Here is a 19,244-nt window from a genome sequence, read left to right on the forward strand (position 1 = left end):
AAAAAAAAAAAAAAAGAGCTAGCCTCAGGGACGCTGCTCAGCCCTGCCTTCTCAGAGACCCCCCAAGAACCAATGTGAGGTCAACAGGTGTTCTCATTCTGAGTCTGATTCTTGGCTCTACACACTGCCCTCCAGTACCTGGTGATGGACTACTACGCCGGTGGGGACCTCCTAACACTGCTGAGCCGCTTTGAGGACCGCCTCCCACCTGAGCTGGCCCAGTTCTATCTGGCTGAGATGGTTCTGGCTATCCACTCACTACACCAGCTGGGCTATGTCCACAGGTGGGGCCCCAAGCTCTGTCACTCCTTGGTCTTTCTTCCAAAAGCTCTCTGGTAGGGTTTGCCAGTGCCTATCTTACAGTTGAGGAAGTCAGAGCTCAGAGCAGGTAAGCCCCTGGCTCCAACTCATGGTGGCAGAGGAGTGGTGTGTTACTCATTCAGGGAACATCTGATTCCTGCATCCCCCACAATGGACTTTGCAGACCCTAGAGTCAACAGTTGCCTTCACTAACTCCTACATGCACACACACAGGAACATGTGTGAGCCTGTATACACACAAGAGATTGTGTGAGCATGCACATAGGAACATGTATGAGCATGTACACAGGACAGGAGCATGTACAAGCATGCACACAGGCTCATGTCTAAACACGCACACATATCAAGCCCTTTATTCTCCCACCTTCCTTCAGGGATGTCAAGCCTGACAACATCCTGCTGGACATGAATGGCCACATCCGCCTAGCAGACTTTGGCTCCTGCCTGCGTCTCAACAACAACGGCATGGTAAGGAGCCCACCTAGACCTGGAGCTGAGGATACAGCAATTGCGGGGACATCGGGTTCCAGGTAGGGGGTTCCTGGTGAGTAGGGTGCTGGCTCCAGTCCCGTGGCCTCATGGCACCAACACCCCTAACACAGGTGGATTCATCAGTCGCAGTTGGGACCCCGGACTACATCTCTCCTGAGATCCTACAGGCCATGGAGGAAGGCAAGGGCCACTATGGCCCACAGTGTGACTGGTGGTCACTGGGAGTCTGCGCCTATGAGCTGCTCTTTGGGGAAACACCCTTTTATGCAGAATCTCTGGTAGAAACCTACGGCAAGATCATGAACCACGAGGTCTGACTGTGTAGCCCTGGGACCCCTACATTGTGTGATTGCAGGTAACTTCAGACCAATTGGGCTTCCAGCCTGACTTGCACCCTCCTTTGACCCACAGGACCACCTCCAGTTCCCCTCTGATGTACCCGATGTGCCTGCTAGTGCCCAGGACCTGATCCGACAGCTGCTGTGCCGTCAGGAGGAACGGCTGGGTCGTGGTGGACTGGATGACTTCCGGAAGCACCCTTTCTTTGAAGGGGTTGACTGGGAGAGACTTGCAACCAGCACAGCTCCCTACATCCCTGAGCTTCGTGGGCCGATGGACACCTCCAACTTTGATGTGGATGATGATACCCTCAACCGTCCAGTGAGTAACTGATGTCTCTGTAAGAGGCTTGGCTTGACCCTCTGAGCTATGGAACCTACCCCAGATGTTCTCTAGAGCAGTTGAAAGGTTGAGACCTCTGGACCACCAAGGCTCATGAGAGTTATGGCTTACCATGGCTGGCTCACCTGTGTGGTGGATTGTACCAAAGGATTGTATCCTTTGACCTTAGTTGTTATTCTATTAACCAGAGTTCATATATAAGAGGAAATTCCCTGCAGCCTCTTGGAGAGCTTGAGTTCAAAGGCTCATGGGAGTTGTGGTCCCTTTTGGTGGAGGCTGTGTTAGTCCCCAGGTACACACCCCAGTACATGCCCAGTTCATGGGCCTCTTCTGGTTTTCACTTGGTCTGTGGCTCTGACTCTCCTTCCCACTTCTGTAGGAGACGCTGCCACCATCCTCCCACGGGGCCTTCTCAGGCCACCACCTGCCATTTGTAGGCTTCACTTATACCTCAGGCTGGTGAGTCTGGTCCTCATACCTGCTGGGAAGCTAGGAATGTGTGTGGCTCATTGCAGCCCTGTGGGAAGGGACAAAATGGCTTCAGCATTTGATAGTCATTCTTCAGTTCTCTGTCCTTGGGGTCAACCAAAGTCATGGATGCCTATGCTCCTGGCACATGTGTGACAGACTGTTAAATGCATAAATGCTCCTCATAGTAGAGGCTATGGGGAGCTTCTCCTGTCCAGCCTCATTGGCCTCTGTAAAATATGTGGGAGCATTACTGCCTCACATACCCTGGGTTGTCCTGAGACCCAAGAGAGGTGCAGGTGGAAGGCATCAGCACCCTGAGGGCCGATGGATATTGGATGTGGAGTAGCAGGCTCTTCTCACCTTGTTAACTTGCTTGATTTCTTTCTTTACATCAGTTTACTTATTTGCTTAATATACCTCTATGCATATGGGCATGATGTACCACAGTGCACTTGTAGAGGGCAGAGAACCAACTTTCAGAAGTCAGTCAGTTCTCTCCTTCCACCTTGTGGGTTCCAGGGATGGAATCAGGTGCTCAGGCACCCTTAACTGTTTCAGTGAGCTGATACAGCTCGCTGGCCCCTGGTGAGGCTTTGCGTGAGCCTTGTTGGTTTTGATTGGTTGGTTGGTTAGATTTTTTTTTGTTTTTGTTTTTGGTTTTTTTTGAGACAGGGTTTCTCTGTATAGCCCTGGCTGTCTTGGAACTCACTCTGTAGACCAAGCTGGCCTTGAACTCAGAGATCCACCTGCCTCTGCCTCGGTTGGTTAGATTTTTGAGACAGGGATTCTCTGTATAGTCCTGGCTGTCCCAGAACTTTATCTGTAGACCAGGCTTGCCTTGAATTTAGAGATCCCCCTGCCTCTGCCTGTGGAGTGCTGGGATTAAAGATGTATGCCACCACCACCACTGCTGGGCAAGGCCTTGTTTACCTCCATTTTCCTGTTAGAAAACTGCAGTTCAGATTACCCATGGCTGTCCAAGGTCACTTGTATAGCCCCAAAGGCAGGGTGTGGTCTAATGGTTCTCTTCTCAGTATTTATCCAGGCCTGGGTGTTTCTTGGATGGATGGACAGTTGGTCCGTGAGGATGGTTTTCTACCAACTGTGTTCCTTTGTCCCTTCTCAGCCCCACTGATGAGATGAGCTCTAAGCTAATGGCTGCCCCAGAGTGGAAGCTCCACTGTGTGGAGCAGGTGAAAGTGGAGCTTAGCCAGAAGTGTCAAGGTACAGGGGCAGCTGGGTCAGGCTGAGACTATCAGGCCAGGGTGAGGGGTAGATTGCTGAAGGCCTGGCTACTCACCCAGAGGCCCTTCTCTTGCCAGAGCCCCCGCATGGCCCATTACAGCCCCAGGAGCTGGTGCGGCTGCAGAAAGAAGTACAGGTTCTTCAGGAGAAACTGGCAGGTATCACTTTCCTGTTCCTAGAACAGCTTAGATCCTTCCTGGGTCCCAGCCCTGTCTCCTGCTCTGTGTATGGTGTGTGTTTGTGGGGAAGTAGATCTTCTCCCTGTCTGTGGAGAAAGTTCTCTGAGATCCTGCACACAGAATGCCTGGCTGAGGTGGGGTTGTTCTGTGTGCGAGTCTCAATGGCTGTTTCTGACAGAGACGCTGAGGGACAGCAAGGCCTCTGTCTCACAGACTGATGGCCTCCATGCTAGAAGCCCAGTCCCAAACATCCAACTACAACAGGAGAAGGACCGCCTCCAGCAGGTGAGCGCTAGGTGAGGTGAGTGAGTGGCCTAGGGTTCTGTGTCCCTAAGGTCAGCGGCCTGACTAGGCTTTGTCCTTCTTACCCTGGTCCTCAGGAGCTGACTGAGGCTCAGGCAGCATTGCGAGTGCAGGATGCTGAACTGTGCCAAGCCCAGAACCGGCAAGAAGAATTCCTGCAGCGGCTCTGGGAAGCCCAGGAGAGAGAGGCAGCTGCAGCCAGCCAGATCCAGGCCCTGAACTCCCAGTTGGAGGAAGCCTGGGTTGTCCGGAGAGAGGTTGGTGATGGTAGCGGGAGTGGGAGCAGCAAGTAGTTCAAAGTATCGGGGACCCGTGCCTTTGGCACCCCGTGTGGTGGCTCTGTTGGACAGGGCCTGGTGATGAGATAGGGACCTATGCCTTTGGCACCCCATGTGGTGGCTCTGTTGGACAGGGCCTGGTGGTGAGATGGGTACCTGGGGCTACCTGTGTTTGCTGCTGGATGAGTCTGTGAGTCTATGTCAGGGTGACACAAAGAGGGTTAGAGGGTCAGGATTGGCGTTACCTTGTCCCTGTGCCCCATCACAGCTCGAAGGCCAGGTGACCACCCTGAGTCAGGAGGTGACACGGCTTCAGGGACAGTGTAAACAAGAATCCTCACAGGCCAAGGTATGGAGACTTCTCCCCTTTGGCGGCAGACACTCTCCCTCAGAGTCCCAGGAGCAGACCCTTGTCCCAGGGTGGGGTCACCCAGGGTGGGGTGGACCATGGCTTCTCAAGCCCCTGCCTTGCCCCCTCTCCACATCGTCAAGACCGTCCACACAGCCCCTGAGACCAATGGCATAGGATCTCCTGAGGGTCAGTCTCAAGAGGCCCAGCTGAGGAAGGAGGTGGCGGCTCTGAGAGAGCAGCTGGAGCATGCCTGCAGCCAAGGGTCAGTGCGTGGTAGGGGCAGCCAGAAGGGGACAGGGCAGTGCTGGGCTGGGAGTCAACTCCATCTCCTTGGCCTTCTCCTCCCCAGGATCAGTGTTGGGAAAGAGGAGGTTCTGTGCCGACTGCAGGAGGAAAACCAGCGGCTGAGCCGGGAGCAGGAACGGGTGAGAAGGGTAGATAGACAAGGGGACAGGCTGGGTGCCAGCAGGGTCAGGGCAGAGCTCCAGGGTCCCAGCTGCTGGACACACTGTAGCATGTGGGTTTCTACAGGGTTCAGGGTGGTAGGTGATCCGTGGGGAGACTAGCAGGGGGTGGGCAACTTGTAGACATCCAGGGCTGCAAGGGCCACTGGGGACTTAGCCCACCGTCCTCTGTGGCCTCAGCTGGCAGAAGAGCTGGAGCTGGAGCTACAGAGCAAGCAGCGTTTGGAGGGTGAACGGCGGGAGAATGAGAGCAACTGGGAGGCTCAGATCGCTGACATCCTCAGCTGGTAGGTACATGGTGTCTGGTGGGGCCTTAGCATGGCTGAGGACCTGGACCATGACACATGGCCCATTCCTCTTCAGGGTGAATGACGAGAAGGTCTCGAGAGGCTACCTGCAAGCCTTGGCTACTAAGATGGCCGAGGAGCTGGAGTCCTTGAGGAATGTGGGCACCCAAACGCTCCCTACCCGGCCTATGGTGAGCCCTGTACACATGAGCCCTGGCATATGTGTTTATGTATAGAGGTCAGAAGACAGCTTACAGGAAGTTAGTTCTCTTTCTACCATGTGAGTCCTCAGGGATTGAACTCGTTTCCAGGTTTGGCAGTATACCTCTGCCTTCTGAGCCATCTTGTCATCCCCCAAAGCTCCAGGTTTATGCTGAGGGGTCAGGAGAGTTGGGTCTTTGAGTCTAGCCAGGCAGCACGAGAGTCTAGCCAGTATGCTTTAGTGGGAAGAAAGGAGGAAGGGAGGGAGTCTCTGTCAGTCCCAGAGAGCATCTTTCATGGGTATCCTTGGTTGCTCCCAGGATCACCAGTGGAAGGCTCGGAGGCTGCAGAAGATGGAGGCCTCAGCCCGGCTAGAACTTCAATCAGCACTGGAAGCTGAGATCCGTGCCAAGCAGGGTCTGCAGGAGCAGCTAACGCAGGTGCAGGCGGCTCAGCGGCAGGCTGAAAGGTGAGGCCATGGGCACATGCTACAGGAGTGGAGTTCATTCAGAGGCCTGTGGTGACCCATTGCCCTCATCCCCCAGCCGTCTCCAGGAAGCTGAGAAGCAAAGCCAAGCCTTGCAGCAGGAGGTGGCTGAGCTGCGGGAGGAACTTCAAGCTCGAGGCCCAGGGGGTGAGTGCCTACCCTGGAGCCAGTCCCCAGCTCCAGTCTCATGAGTACTAGGGAGCTCCCATGACAGCTGCGCCTAGAGGAGAGAAATCTGTTCCTCCCACACGGGACCACCTATCACTCGGCACTCACTGAACACTGCTGTGTGCCACACCTGTATCTTACTGAGGTGGAAACTGAGCCTCCATCCACTCTGGTCCCTTAGTCCCAGGGCAACAACCTCAGTAACTTTTACCCTCTGTCTATAGATGCCAAGTCTTCCACCTCCCTCATCCCTCTCCTGTCCTTCTGGAACACAGAGGTAAGATCCAAGTAGAGGGACTAGCAAGGGAAGAGGCCTGGTGAGAAACATGGTGGCCCTGACTTTCTTCCATCTCTTTTCATCCCCAGAAGGATTCTGCCAAGGACCCTGGCAGTTCAGGAGAAGGCCCAAGGTCTGGAGCAGAAGCAGAGCTGAGGCCAGAGGGCCGCCGCAGTCTGCGCATGGGGGTGAGGATCTGCACAGGTCCCCAGGCAGGGCTGGGCTCTCCACCCATTCCCTCCTCACTCGCTCATTCATTTTCTGCAGAATATTTTCCCCAGGGTGCCTGCTGCCACCACTACCCCTGCAGAAGGTCCTCCTGCTAAGGTCAGTGGCCAGAGGGGCAGGACAGTGGGACACCGAGCCATTCAGCCCTTCCCCATAATCCCTCTGGGACCCTCGTGGGACCCTAACAGGCCATGTTTAGGGTGGTGCTAGCGCTGGTTTTCTGACATGGCCTCCCAGACGCTCAGAGTTGACACTACAGACTGGCTCAGCCTCTTGGCCACCTGACCCTCTGAGATGATGCACAGGTACTGGGGGATGGTGGGGGATGTTGACAGCATGTATTCCTTCACAGCCCGGCTCCCACACCCTGCGTCCCCGGAGTTTTCCATCCCCTACCAAGTGTCTCCGCTGCACCTCGCTGATGCTGGGCCTGGGCCGCCAGGGCCTGAGCTGTGACAGTAAGAACCCTTCTCCTTCAGGCTCTCCCCTCACACTGTAGCCCCCGGAGTATGACCCTGACACATCCAGGCTGTTCTCTACCTGACAGCACCCACATCTCTCATCAAATTCCCCTACTTAGTTATTCCTTTCTTACTCAAGGGCAATGGGTGACAGTTCAGATGGCATTAGCCCCAAGGCAGCTGTCTAGGAAGGCTCAGGCTGCCTGACCTGCTTCATCCCTCCCAAACTCTCCATCTCTCCACAGCCTGTGGCTACTTCTGTCACTCAGCTTGTGTATCACAAGCCCCACCTTGCCCTGTGCCCCCTGAACTCCTCCGCACAGCCCTGGGGGTGCACCCCGAAACAGGCACGGGGACTGCCTATGAGGGCTTCCTGTCGGTGAGCTGTGGCTGAGGGCTGAGGAGGATGGGCTTGGGAGCTGAGGACCCGTGCAGCCCTCCATGCCTGTCTTCCCACTAGGTGCCAAGGCCTTCAGGTGTCCGTCGGGGCTGGCAGCGGGTGTATGCTGCTCTCAGTGACTCCCGCCTGTTGCTCTTTGATGCTCCTGACCCTCGAGGCAGCCTGGCCAGTGGGGTCCTCCTGCAGGCCTTGGATCTGAGGTAGGTCCCAGACAATGACATGGGACAAGTCATGGGTAGTGAGGAGGTATCTCATGTGTCCTTTGTACCTCCCAGGGACCCCCAGTTCTCAGCTACCCCTGTCTTGGCCCCAGATGTCATCCATGCCCAATCCAAAGACCTGCCACGCATCTTCAGGGTGAGTGCTCAGGGCAGGATGGACCCAGCCTCTTTCTCTCTCCCTGTGCTTACCCTGTCTTGGTTACTGCTGTATCTCCACTCTGTCCCTCTGCCAGCCACATCACTGCCACATGCTCTCTTTCCATAGCCACCATGAGCTTGCCACACAGCAATCTGGCTATTTCCTGCTTTGTTTACAAAGCCTTGGATGGCTTCCCAGTACCCCCAGGAGGTTCTCAAGCAGTACTCTGAGGCGCCTAGCCATTGAGCCTGCAGATGCCCTTGGCCCTCCACCCTGGAGTCCCTAACTACTCTGGCCATAGCTTGTTCTTTCTAGCCTTGCGTTCATGTGTAGCGCCTCCTCAGTCTCATCCCTCTGCACAGAATTGCCAGCACCCTCCAGGCCCAGTACCTTGTCCCCAGGCTCACTGACACTGGGTGGTAGGCTTGTCCCCTAGGCCTGCTTTAGGGATTCTACTCTGCAGCCCCACAATGTTTATCTTTCCCATTATGATGCCCATCACTAGGCTCAGGAATTGCCATTGTCTGACACCTTGTCTGGCTTACTCCCTGCCGAGTATGACAGCCAGCTAGCTGGCAGTCTATGCTCACAAACTTCAGTAGGTAAAGGAAGAAAGGAGGACAGATGGCTGGCTGACTCTTGGCTGTAGCCCTCCAGCCTGACTCCCTGTCCACAGGTGACAGCCTCCCAGCTGACAGTGCCTCCAACCACATGTACTGTGCTGCTGCTGGCAGAGAATGAGGGGGAGCGGGAACGGTGGCTTCAGGTACTAGGTGAGCTGCAGCGGCTGCTATTGGATGCACGGCCAAGGCCCCGACCAGTGTACACACTCAAGGAGGCCTATGACAATGGGCTGCCGCTGCTGCCTCAGACGCTCTGTGCTGCTATCATTGGTAAGTCTGTGCTGAAGGGCTGTCATTCTTTTTTTTTTTTTTTTTAAGATTTATCTATTTATTTTATGTGAGTACACTGTTGCTGTTCTCAGATATACCAGAAGAGGGCATCATATCTCATTATGGATGGTTGTGAGCCACCATGTGGTTGCTGGGAATTGAACACAGGACCTCTGGAAGAGCAGTCAGTGCTCTTAACGGCTGAGCCATTTCTCTAGCCCCCAAAGGTTGTCATTCTTGAGTGGCCTAAGGGGAAGGTCAGGCCTGTAGGGAGGCACTGGCCTAGACTAGTCACAAACGCAATAACTGTTCTCTTAGCCAGCAGCTGTGGGTTCCATCTTGCATAGGCACACAGCCTCTGAGCCAGATAGCCTGGCTTCTTGCCACTTCATTTCTGTCGGTTCTGGTTCTCTCTTTTGTTGTTGTTGTTGTTTTGGGTTTTTTGAGACAGGATCTCTCTCTCTCTCTCTCTCTAGCCCTGGCTGTTAGGGAACTCACTATGTAGACCAGGCTAGCATGGGACTCTCAGAGATTTGCCTGCTTCTGCCTCCAAGCCTGGGGCAAATCCGGGGGTTAAAGGTGTGCACCACCACTCCCAGCTGGGTTCCTTTTTCTAAGAGAATCTCAAATAAGTGGAAGGAACAGAGGTTTTAGAGAGAAACAGAGATGACCTGGGAGGCTGAGGCAGAAGCCTTCAGAGTATAAAGGCAGCCTGAAGTGAGCTACATGTGGAGACCTTGTCTCAAAAATCCCAAACCACCAGGCATGGCTTGGTGCATGCATGTCTGTTCAACACTTGCAAGAACAAGCAGAAGGGTCAGGAGCTCAGGTCACCCTTAGTTAATAAGCATCTTAAACCAACCAAACAATAAAGAATTGGGTTAGAGTGCTGTCCCAGTGGTTAAGAGCACTGGCTTCTCCTCCAGAGGACCTGAGCTCAATTCCCAGCACCCACTAGAACATTCTTTTGTCTTCCACTGGCACCAGGCCCAGACACAATGCACAGCCATGCATGCAGGCAAAGCATACATACATAGAAAATAATTCTTTGAAAAAAATTGTACACACATACACAAACAAGCTGGACTTGGAAGCAGTGCCACGCACACTTGTAAATCCAGCCCTGGGGAAGGGGCTATAGGAGGATGAAGGTTCAGAGTCAGCCTCATCCACGTAGTGAGTCAAGTACAGCCTGAACTTGACTTAATATATAAGATCCTGCTTCAGTAAAACAACACCAACAAACAAGCAGGAAGATTGCTTCAGACTCATGCCAGCTCAGGCTAGCTCCATAGTGAGTTGTAGGCCAGCCTGGATTATGGAGTAAGACCCTGTCCACAGAAGACAAACGAGGCTCTGATGACTTTCTTCCTGGCAGCCTGGTGAGCAAGGGGGTAGGTGCAGAGCTGCCTAGGGTTCACTGAGGCCCTGAGCCAGCTCCAGCTTACAGGTTCCCCAGTCAGGGTCACAGCAGAGACTGTGGGTCCCCTGTGTCAGTTAGGAACCAGAGATGGAGGTTTATATAAGGAGAAAATGAGGCTTACCCATAATGCCACAGCTCAAGGTAGTGGCCCTCAACCCTGATCCCAGTCACCAAGGCCCTCTCTCATTCAAGCCAGTGTAAACTGTGAGCAAGAAAGGCCTAAGGATGGGGTGTGTCAGCAGTGTGTGGGTCACCAATCCTGTTGCCTCCAGAGAAACTAAAGAGCAGTAAGGACAGGTGTCTCTGACCTCTGACCTCTCTTCCTCCATCAGACCAAGAGCGCCTTGCCCTGGGCACTGAGGAGGGGCTGTTTGTGATCCATCTTCACAGCAATGGTACCAGAGGGCGGGGCCTGGGCGAGTGCGGGCCTGGGCAGCATCGGCAGCCTCTGCGGCTTACCCACATGCTCCTCTCTCCTGCCAAAACCACAGACATCTTCCAGGTGGGAGACTGTCGCCGGGTGCAGCGGTTGACTGTGAGCTCTGCCGCTGGTCTGCTGGTCGTGCTCTGTGGCCGTGGTCCTAGTGTGCGCCTCTTCGCCCTGGCCGAACTGGAGAGTACTGAGGTCGCAGGTGCCAAGATCCCCGAATCCCGAGGCTGTCAGGCTTTGGTAGCTGGGCGCATCCTGCAGGCCCGGACTCCAGTACTCTGTGTGGCAGTCAAACGCCAAGTTCTCTGTTACCAGCTGGGCCCAGGACCAGGGCCCTGGCAGCGCCGCATCCGAGAGCTGCAAGCGTCAGCACCCGTGCAGAGCCTGGGATTGCTGGGTGATCGGCTTTGTGTGGGTGCTGCAGGCACCTTTGCCCTCTACCCGCTGCTCAATGAGGCTGCACCCTTAGTACTGGGAACTGGCCTGGTGGCTGAGGAGCTGCCAGCGTCCCGTGGGGGCCTGGGTGAGGCACTGGGTGCTGTGGAGCTCAGCCTCAGCGAGCTTCTGCTGCTCTTCGCCACTGCCGGCGTCTATGTGGATAGCGCTGGCCGCAAGTCACGAAGCCACGAGCTACTGTGGCCAGCCGCACCCACTGGCTGGGGTAAGGCTGGTAGAGGGCCTGGAAGAGTGGGGTCAGCCACTGGGGGGCCCTGCGACTATATTGTGTCCTGAGTAGCTTGCCTAGGGCCTTCCTCACTCCATTCTCTACCTGGCCAACTTGAGTGGCAGCTCCAGCAGGGTAGTTAGCTGCTCTGTAACCGACCATCGCATCTATCCCAAGCACTGCTTTTGATTCCCTCCCTCCACACTACTGCACTCTGACTCCTTCTTATGCTACCTCTTGGTTTAGACCTCTGTTCTGGGTCTTGTCATCCACTTTGTGACTGCATTTATGCATTGGGGCTTGTAGAACAGGCTAGGGTTGGCTCCTTCAGCCAGCCAGCCTGGGCAGGCACACCCTGGGGCTGTGCTGGCTGAGAATGAACAAACGAACAGAGGAGATTGGTGTGGTCACTTGTAGCCAATCTGATGGGCTGGAGGAAGGAAGGGGGACAGTGTCCTTTATGAGCAGAGGCTTGTCTGTTGTGAGGCCTGGGGTTAAGTGTGACATAGACTGCCACTGGCTGTGTCTCCTGTCCCTCACCAGCTGTATGACCTTGACCATTACTTTGCTCTGACATTTCCATTACCTCATCTAATGTCCAAGATCAGGGTGATTATAGTACCTGCTCCTACCTGGAGCTGCCGGAGAGTTAAGAGAGGACAAACATGCCAAGCATTTGCAACTGTGTGGGCATGTAGTGAGGGCTGGCTATTATCTCATCTGTTATAGAGTTGGGCGGGGCGGGCCTCCCTGTGGGATTGGCTCAGAGAGGGACCTGGCTTGCCCAGGGCTACACAGTACAGACTGTTTCCCACCTACAGGTTACACAGCGCCCTACCTAACAGTGTTCAGTGAAAACTCCATTGATGTGTTTGACGTGAGGAGAGCAGAATGGGTACAAACTGTGCCGCTCAAGAAGGTGAAGGTCAACCCAGAGCATGAGTCGGGTGTGATGGGGTGGGTGACATGGCCAGACCTCTGTGTTTTCTGTCTCAGGTAAGACCCCTGAATCCAGAAGGCTCCTTGTTCCTCTATGGCACCGAGAAGGTCCGCCTGACCTACCTCAGGAACCCATTGGCAGGTGAGAGAGTATATGCCTGTCTATATCTGTGTGAGTTTGTTCACCTATGCACAAGTGTGAGCTTGTGCACCGGCTGGCTGGGACATGTGAGCACCTCCCCGGCTCCCTGATTTTCCACAGAGAAGGACGAGTTTGACATTCCAGACCTCACGGACAACAGCCGGCGCCAGCTGTTCCGCACCAAGAGCAAGCGCCGCTTCTTCTTCCGGGTGTCTGACGAGCTACGACAGCAGCAGCGCAGGTGCTCGCGCGCGAGTGTGGTGTGGCTATGGCTGTTGGGTGGGACTTTCTATTCTTGGGGGCGGGGTGAGGCTTGCATGCAAGCACTGCTCCTACACCCCCTCTGCCTCCAGGGAGATGCTGAAGGATCCTTTTGTGCGCTCCAAGTTCATCTCGCCGCCCACCAACTTCAACCACCTGGTACACGTGGGCCCTGCGGAGGGAAGGCCAAGCATCAGGGATGGGACCCGGGTGAGTCCTCTGGAGCCAATCACAAAACGCCCTGTAGTCGTTGATCCAATCACAGGCTTCTGTTGATTGCTTGGCTGCTGAGGCAGATGACTCATCCCTCTGACACCCAGACCTCAGTACGTCCTTGCCAGAAGCTGAGTTCCCACAGCGTGAGCTTCCTGGTCCTAGCCCTTCTGCACTGTCCCCTGACAGGAACAGAAGAACAGAGGTACCCGCAGCTCCGGACCGCAGCGGCCCCACAGCTTCTCAGAGGCATTTCGGCGGCCAGTGTCCACAGGCACTGATGGTCTCCCTGGAGAAACAGATCCCTGTAAGGGCAGCCCTACATCCTCCAGTCCTTGCATGCCGCCTCCACCTTACCACTCCTTCCGAGCCCTTAGATCTAACACAGGCGTTTTGTCCTTCTGTCTCCCTACTCCTGCCAGTAGTGAAGAGGAAACCTTGGACATCTCTGTCCAGCGAATCAGTATCCTGCCCCCAGGGGTCCCTGAGCCCTGCAGTATCCCTGATACAGGTAAGCCAATGGATAGGGCCTTCCTTCCCCTGCTCAAAGTTTAGGCACTTTCTGGGTAAACTGTGCACTGGGATAGGAGACAGTCACCTCTGAGACAGGTGGACTCATTTGCAACTCTTGGCTCTCTAAGTACTAGCTGTATGCTCCAGTCAGGGAGGACCACTCCCACTGAGCTTGTCCCACCTGCAAACTGAAGGTGTTCCTGTGACAGGTGTGTGAGGTGATGGTGCCTTACAGTGCCAGATGCATGGGAGGCGTGCCCCATAATGGGAGCTCTGGGGATGTGTGTGTAACAAGTGTGCAGGTGCAGGGCTGTCCATGCCTGCAGTGTGCCACACCACACATGGAGGCCAGAGGACACTTCCAAGAGCTGCTTCTTTCCTTCTACCTGTCTCTAAGTCAGGGTCTCTCATTTCTGTTCTGTGTGCACACAGCCTTCCAGCTACTTTTCCTGTCTCTGATTCCCAGCTTCCCACAGGAGCACTGGGATTATAGACATGTGCTGCTGCATCTGGGTTCTGGAGCTCAAAGTCAGGCGTTCGGGGTTGTATGGCAGTCGTTTTTATCTGCTGAGCCATCTCCCAAGGCCTAGAGTTAAAAAAAATATTAAAATATTTTTGCAGTGCTGGGGTCAAACATAGGGTGTTGTTCATGTTAAGCAAATACTCTGCCACTGAGCTATATTCTTTTTTTGGAGGGAAGGGATAGGGTTGAGATGGGGTCTCTATTTAGTCCTGGCTGTTCTGGAACTTGATGTGTGGAGTAGGCTGGCCTTGAACTGAAAGAGATCCTCCTGCCTCTGCCTACTGAGTGCTGGGATTAAAGGCATGCACCACCATGATTAGCCTGAGCTACATTCTTAACAGTGACCCATCCTAAAGATGGGGAGGGAGTCATGGAAACAGCCTATTTTGTCTGGGGTCAGGGAAAGGCCTGACAGGTGCTGGAAAGGCTCTCACTCACCCTCAGCCACCCTCACAGTCCTGTCAGACCAAAGCCACTTGTAACCCCAACCTGCCATTTTCATTACACACTCAAACTCTTGCCCCTGCTGTTCCTGCTTCTTTGAATGCTTCTCCTGCCTTCAGTGCTCAGGCTGCCCACCACTGTTACCTTTAACGCGTTTTTGTCCACATGGTCAAGTGTCACTGCCACTGACAACTCCTCTACCATTTTGGTTCCTGTGCTATAATCAGCCAGCCTGTCTGCCTGTCTTCCTTCCTTCCTTCTTTCCTTCCTTCTTTCCTTCCTTCCTTCCTTCCTTCTTTCCTTCCTTCCTTCCTTCCTTCTTCCCCTACTTCTCTCCCTCCCTCCCTTCTCTCCCATTTAAAAATGGTCTCATGTAGCTCAGGCTAGCCTTGAACATGTGGTTCTCCTGCCTCCACCTTCTGTGTACTAGGATTCCAGGCATGGCCCCTACACCTAGTTTGCTGAAGTTTCTCTTCCTTGCTTGCCTTTTGTTCAGCTGTGGGGTCCATGGTGGTTGGGCTCCGTTTTCATTTTTCTGCCTACACTAAAACATGGTTTTGGCTGAATGTGGGATGGAGTGAATGAACAACAAAACTCTGGGTTTGTTCGCTGCAGTTTTGGATTCTATGAGAACTCTCACCCACACCTTCAGTGTAGAGAGTTCCTTTAGGGTCCTTTGAGACCTCTGTCCCTTTTCCCATCTAACTTCCTGTTCTTCTCTCCAGGTCTCAGAACGGCCCCGAAGTCTCCCTCCAGATCCTGAGTCAGAGAGCTCCCCCTGATGCCCTCTGGCAGTGCCCACCCCATTCCCAAGACAGAAGGGATGAGGAAGCAAAGAGCTTGCAGGATGCCATACTCCGGCTGGTCCGGGACATGTTGAACTTCAGACTCAGGGAGAGCCTGGGTGGAGGGATAAGAGCAAGGCACACCTGGGTCCCCAGGAATAGGGGACTGACTCCTTGCCTTACTCCTGCTATTCCCTGGGCTTCCAACACAGGCCTACACTGGCCTCTGGGAGTGCCATGGCTCTGGTGCCCAGGGAAGATTGTGCCAAAGCTGTGCTTTCCAGGGCCAGTCCCAGGGAAGCTGTTAGGAGTCAGGATGAGGAACGGGGTGCAGGGGGGGAGGTCCTTGGGAATATGCTGGTGTCTTGTCTGTGTACCTGACCCAGGCTGAGGCCAAGATGGAGCATGCAAGGTCTCTGCTCAGGATCAGCCTGGGCTATGGGCTCAGATTGACAGAGAAAGGATAGAAAAGAGGGAATGAGGCAAGTGAGAGAGGAGAGGTGAGGGAGCAAAGCAGGCAGAAGAGAAAGTGTTGTAATCAGGAGATGGATGCTAACCTGAAAAGAGGAAAGAAGGACAAAACGTGTGATGGTGATGAGGAGGATGCTGGAGAGACAGGAGGGGAGGAGGGAGAGTGAGCCAGGGGAAAACCCAGACCTGAGAGCTTTTCTCTAGGGTGGGGCTTGGGATGGAGAGCAGGACTGTTGCTAGTTTATCCGTCCAGGAAAAATGGTTCCTAGGCAGGGAGGGGATGGGAGGGTATTTATAAGGACTTCTTGGTGGGAGATAGACACCCTGTGGGGACCACTGGATATCTCCAGGCACACTTTGGCTCTTCCCAGCAAGGGGGGGTCCTTTTCTGAAAGCTTCAGTCAACCAAGTGTATTAGGGGAACATAGGGGGCATTTTATTATTGATCACAGTCATTATTATTGTTATTATATTGCTATTTTTATTAAACCTTGCCCTGCTACAGGGTGGGGAGTGAGAGAAGTATTTATCTCATTAAGTGCCACGTTCCCGGGAGGGATGGGCTCTGATGCTCCGAGATGTGGCAAGAAACAATAAAGCCAACTTTATAAGCTGCTGGCCTCCCTGCCTGGGTCTGTCTTGCTGTGCAAAAATAGGAGTGCAGAAGGAGGAGTGGTGGGGATCACGGGCAGTTGAGAGCTGGCCTCTGTGTGCTTGTGTATGCCCTCAACAAGACCACAGGGCAACTTTGGATGGTCTCCAGGAGCTGTGATCTTGGGCAGGTTTTTTGTTATTGCTTGGTTCATTGGATGGCTTTGGTTGCTATTTATGTTTTTGTTTTTGAGATGTTTTTATGTTTTTGAGATGTTTTTATGTTTTGTTTTGAGGATCTTAACTATGTACCTCTGAAGGCTAGCATGGAACTCAGCTTGTAGACCAGGATTACCTCAAAATGACTGAAAATGAGATACACCTGCCTCTGATAGAACTCATTGGGTTGGGGGATGGGATCTCTCCTTATCCTCGGAGTTGGTAGCATAGGCTGGCCTGCCGAACCATCCCAGGAGTCTGTTTTCCCCTCTGAAGAGCTGGGATTGTAAGATACACTGCCACCCTGCTTTCTCGCCTGTGTTCTAGGGACCAAACTGAGGTTCTTAGGCTTGCACAGAAGCATCTTACCAACTCAGCCATCTTCCTGGAAGACAGGAGCTAAAGAAATGCTTCATTGGTTAAGAGCACTGGTTGCTCTTCCAAAAGATCTGGGTTCAGTTCCTAGCAGTCACATGGTGCTTCACAACTATCTATAACAACAGATCTGTTGTCCTCTTCTGACCTCCAGGCACCAGGCACTCACATGGTGCACTTACATCCACACAGGCAAGATACTCATACACATAAAACAAAAATAAACCTCTTAGCTATGGTGGTGGTACATACCTTTAATTCCAGCACTTAGTAGGCAGAGGCAGCAGATCTCTAAGTTTGAGGCCAACCTGGTCTACAGAACAAGTTTCAGGACAGCCAGGGCTACACAGAAACCCTGTCTCCATAGATAGATAGAGAGAGAGAGAGACAAACCTTAAAAAAGGAATCAGCTGACATGCTCAAAGAGGGTAAATGGGTACGGTTTGATAATGAAAGGATGGCTTACAGACATGTAGGCAGTATTAGGTAGCCTCCCCAGGAGGGTAGTACCCTAGAATCTCAGCAGGAAGGGGTTAGTGTCCCATACTGTCCATAGGAAGACAGTCATGCTACCTGACAGCCATGGCCTGCCCAAGACAACCTTGGCTGTGGCTGAGCAGGAATTCAGCCCTAAAAGTAATTCTCTCTTTTTACTCTGTGGCCACCCTCCTTTCTCTTGCCTTCAGGCAAACCCAGCCAGCATCAGAGGCCCTAAGAGTCCAGGTTTACAGTTGGCAGAAGGCCACCATGAAGGCATGGTCGGTGGAGAGGGTAGGAGTAGATCTGAGGCCTGCTAAGGGCCTCTGCAGCACCAATGCTCACACATGTAAGGCATCTAAGAAGTGGGAAGGACTTACAGGTGTTTTACCTGTTCTTAGCCAGGGTTTCTATGACTGGGTAGCATCCAGACCTCCGGACTGAGCTAGACAGAGACAGAGGGTAAGGCCTGAACCCTGGGACCAGGGCAGGCCATAAAGCTGGAGGGAAAGTAGGTCAAGAAGATGGGGTTCACAGGGCAGTGGTGGCGCACGCCTTTAATCCCAGCACTTGGGAGGCAGAGGCAGGCAGATTTCTGAGTTCAAGGCCAGCTTGGTCTACAGTGTGAGTTCCGGGACAGCTAGGACTACACAGAGAAACCCTGTCTGAAAAAAACAAAAAACAAACAAACAAAAAAAACAAAACAAAAACAAACAAACAAAAAAGATGGGGAGGCGCCACCGTCTGGTCCAGAATGAGATTGCAGGTGTGCTGCAGAGTGAGAGGGCCTGAGAAATGTGGGCTACAGAGTCAGACCCAAACGCTGTTTCAACACCCACATGGTGGCTCGCAATGATCCATAACTCTGTTCCAAGGAATCTGTTGTCTTCATCTGATGTCTGTGAGCAGCAGGCACATACACGGTGCACATACGGACATGCACTTATACACGCAAAATAAAATCCTATCTCATGGGAGGTTCTAGCGAGACTCTAGCACCATGACAATGTCAAATGCTGCCAGGTTGTTTGGAAACTGTCTCTTCTATCCATTGGGGAGCAGAGGGTCTCACTGAGATGTGGAGCAGATGAAAAGGATGTTCAGACCTCTAGCAAGTTAAGACCTAAACCCATCCCTCATCGAACTGGAGAAATGGCTGCTGCCCTGACACTCAGAAAAAGTCGGACAAATTCGACTCTCATTTCCAAGTTCTTACAGTTTTTGTACTTTTAATTACATTTTAAAAATTGCACTTCTATGGCCATGTGTAGGATGTGTTTGTAATTGCAGATGTGAAGGGCAGAAGATAACTTTTTGGAGCCAGTCCTCTGTAGGTGGGTTCCAGGAATCAAAGTTAAGCCTTCAGGCTTTTGTCTGGCAAATGCTTTTACCCAAAGAAGTGTCTTAGCTAACCATTAGTTACATTTTTTTGAAATGTTGTGCTGGGCGTGGTGGTGCATGCCTTTAATCCCAGCACTTGGATTTCTGAGTTCAAGGCCAGCCTGGTCTACAGAGTGAGTTCCAGGACAGCCAGGGGTATAAAGAGAAACACTGTCTTGACAAAACAAAAACAAAAACAAAAGAAGAAGAAGAAGAAGAAGAAGAAGAAGAAGAAGAAGAAGAAGAAGAAGAAGAAGAAGAAGAAGAAAGGAGGAAGAAGGAGAAAGGAGGAGGAAGAAGAGGAGGAGGAGGAAGAGGAGCCAATGACATGGGACTCCCTCCAGTATGTTATGTCATCACTGGGGGAGGTGTGCTGCTGCTGCCCTCAGAAGAGATTAAGATAATTCTGTGTGACTCTGAATTATTATTTCATAGGATTTAGTTGTTAGGGTGTCCACTCCAATGAAGGAGGATCTAGACAGACAGGTAAAAGGTTTCTGCGTCCAGCTTGGGAAAATAAGGGAGTGTATTCTTTTTCTCTCTCTTTCAGTCTGACCATTTGTTTGTTACTCTTTTCGGCAGGGAGGTGTTTTGAGACATGGTTTTCTGTGTAGCCCTAGCCATCCTGGAGCTCTTGAGATTCTCCTGCCTCTGCCTCTGAAGCACTGGGATTAAGGTGTGCACCCCCCACTGCCTGGCTTTCTTTGTTACCTTTAAAGGCTTTACTATTATTATTATTATTATTATTATTATTATTATTATTATTATTATTATTATTTTGTTTGTTTTCAAGATGGTTTCTCTGTGTAGCCCTGTGTAGTTCCTGGAACTCACTCTGTAGACCAG

The 19,244-nt window shown here is 52.8% G+C and overlaps 1 protein-coding gene across 3 annotated transcripts in view; it reads left to right on the plus strand.

Moving 5' to 3' along the window:
* The window catches only part of Cdc42bpg (CDC42 binding protein kinase gamma), a 19,660-nt gene extending 3,690 nt beyond the window's left edge, over positions 1 to 15,970 (plus strand). The window contains exons 5-37 of one of the 3 annotated variants that reach the window (XM_031389418.1): positions 136 to 284; positions 696 to 789; positions 924 to 1,124; positions 1,225 to 1,473; positions 1,874 to 1,953; positions 3,092 to 3,189; positions 3,288 to 3,368; positions 3,568 to 3,674; positions 3,770 to 3,949; positions 4,239 to 4,319; positions 4,463 to 4,584; positions 4,672 to 4,747; positions 4,967 to 5,073; positions 5,150 to 5,264; positions 5,595 to 5,743; positions 5,820 to 5,908; positions 6,154 to 6,206; positions 6,296 to 6,394; positions 6,474 to 6,533; positions 6,787 to 6,892; positions 7,141 to 7,274; positions 7,356 to 7,495; positions 7,571 to 7,652; positions 8,332 to 8,548; positions 10,304 to 10,366; positions 10,463 to 11,062; positions 11,887 to 11,984; positions 12,062 to 12,146; positions 12,267 to 12,387; positions 12,500 to 12,617; positions 12,810 to 12,927; positions 13,043 to 13,131; positions 14,826 to 15,970. In XM_031389418.1, coding sequence (XP_031245278.1) covers positions 136 to 284; positions 696 to 789; positions 924 to 1,124; positions 1,225 to 1,473; positions 1,874 to 1,953; positions 3,092 to 3,189; positions 3,288 to 3,368; positions 3,568 to 3,674; positions 3,770 to 3,949; positions 4,239 to 4,319; positions 4,463 to 4,584; positions 4,672 to 4,747; positions 4,967 to 5,073; positions 5,150 to 5,264; positions 5,595 to 5,743; positions 5,820 to 5,908; positions 6,154 to 6,206; positions 6,296 to 6,394; positions 6,474 to 6,533; positions 6,787 to 6,892; positions 7,141 to 7,274; positions 7,356 to 7,495; positions 7,571 to 7,652; positions 8,332 to 8,548; positions 10,304 to 10,366; positions 10,463 to 11,062; positions 11,887 to 11,984; positions 12,062 to 12,146; positions 12,267 to 12,387; positions 12,500 to 12,617; positions 12,810 to 12,927; positions 13,043 to 13,131; positions 14,826 to 14,882 — 4,218 coding nt within the window. In that variant the 3' untranslated portion in view covers positions 14,883 to 15,970. The remainder of the gene's footprint in view (positions 1 to 135; positions 285 to 695; positions 790 to 923; positions 1,125 to 1,224; positions 1,474 to 1,873; positions 1,954 to 3,091; positions 3,190 to 3,287; positions 3,369 to 3,567; positions 3,675 to 3,769; positions 3,950 to 4,238; positions 4,320 to 4,462; positions 4,585 to 4,671; positions 4,748 to 4,966; positions 5,074 to 5,149; positions 5,265 to 5,594; positions 5,744 to 5,819; positions 5,909 to 6,153; positions 6,207 to 6,295; positions 6,395 to 6,473; positions 6,534 to 6,786; positions 6,893 to 7,140; positions 7,275 to 7,355; positions 7,496 to 7,570; positions 7,653 to 8,331; positions 8,549 to 10,303; positions 10,367 to 10,462; positions 11,063 to 11,886; positions 11,985 to 12,061; positions 12,147 to 12,266; positions 12,388 to 12,499; positions 12,618 to 12,809; positions 12,928 to 13,042; positions 13,132 to 14,825) is intronic. The other 2 variants (XM_031389416.1, XM_031389417.1) reach the window with 2 other exon arrangements.
* Positions 15,971 to 19,244: the final 3,274 nt, after the last annotated feature.

Source organism: Mastomys coucha, unplaced genomic scaffold (genome assembly GCF_008632895.1).
Source record: "Mastomys coucha isolate ucsf_1 unplaced genomic scaffold, UCSF_Mcou_1 pScaffold21, whole genome shotgun sequence".
Lineage (NCBI taxonomy): Eukaryota > Metazoa > Chordata > Mammalia > Rodentia > Muridae > Mastomys > Mastomys coucha.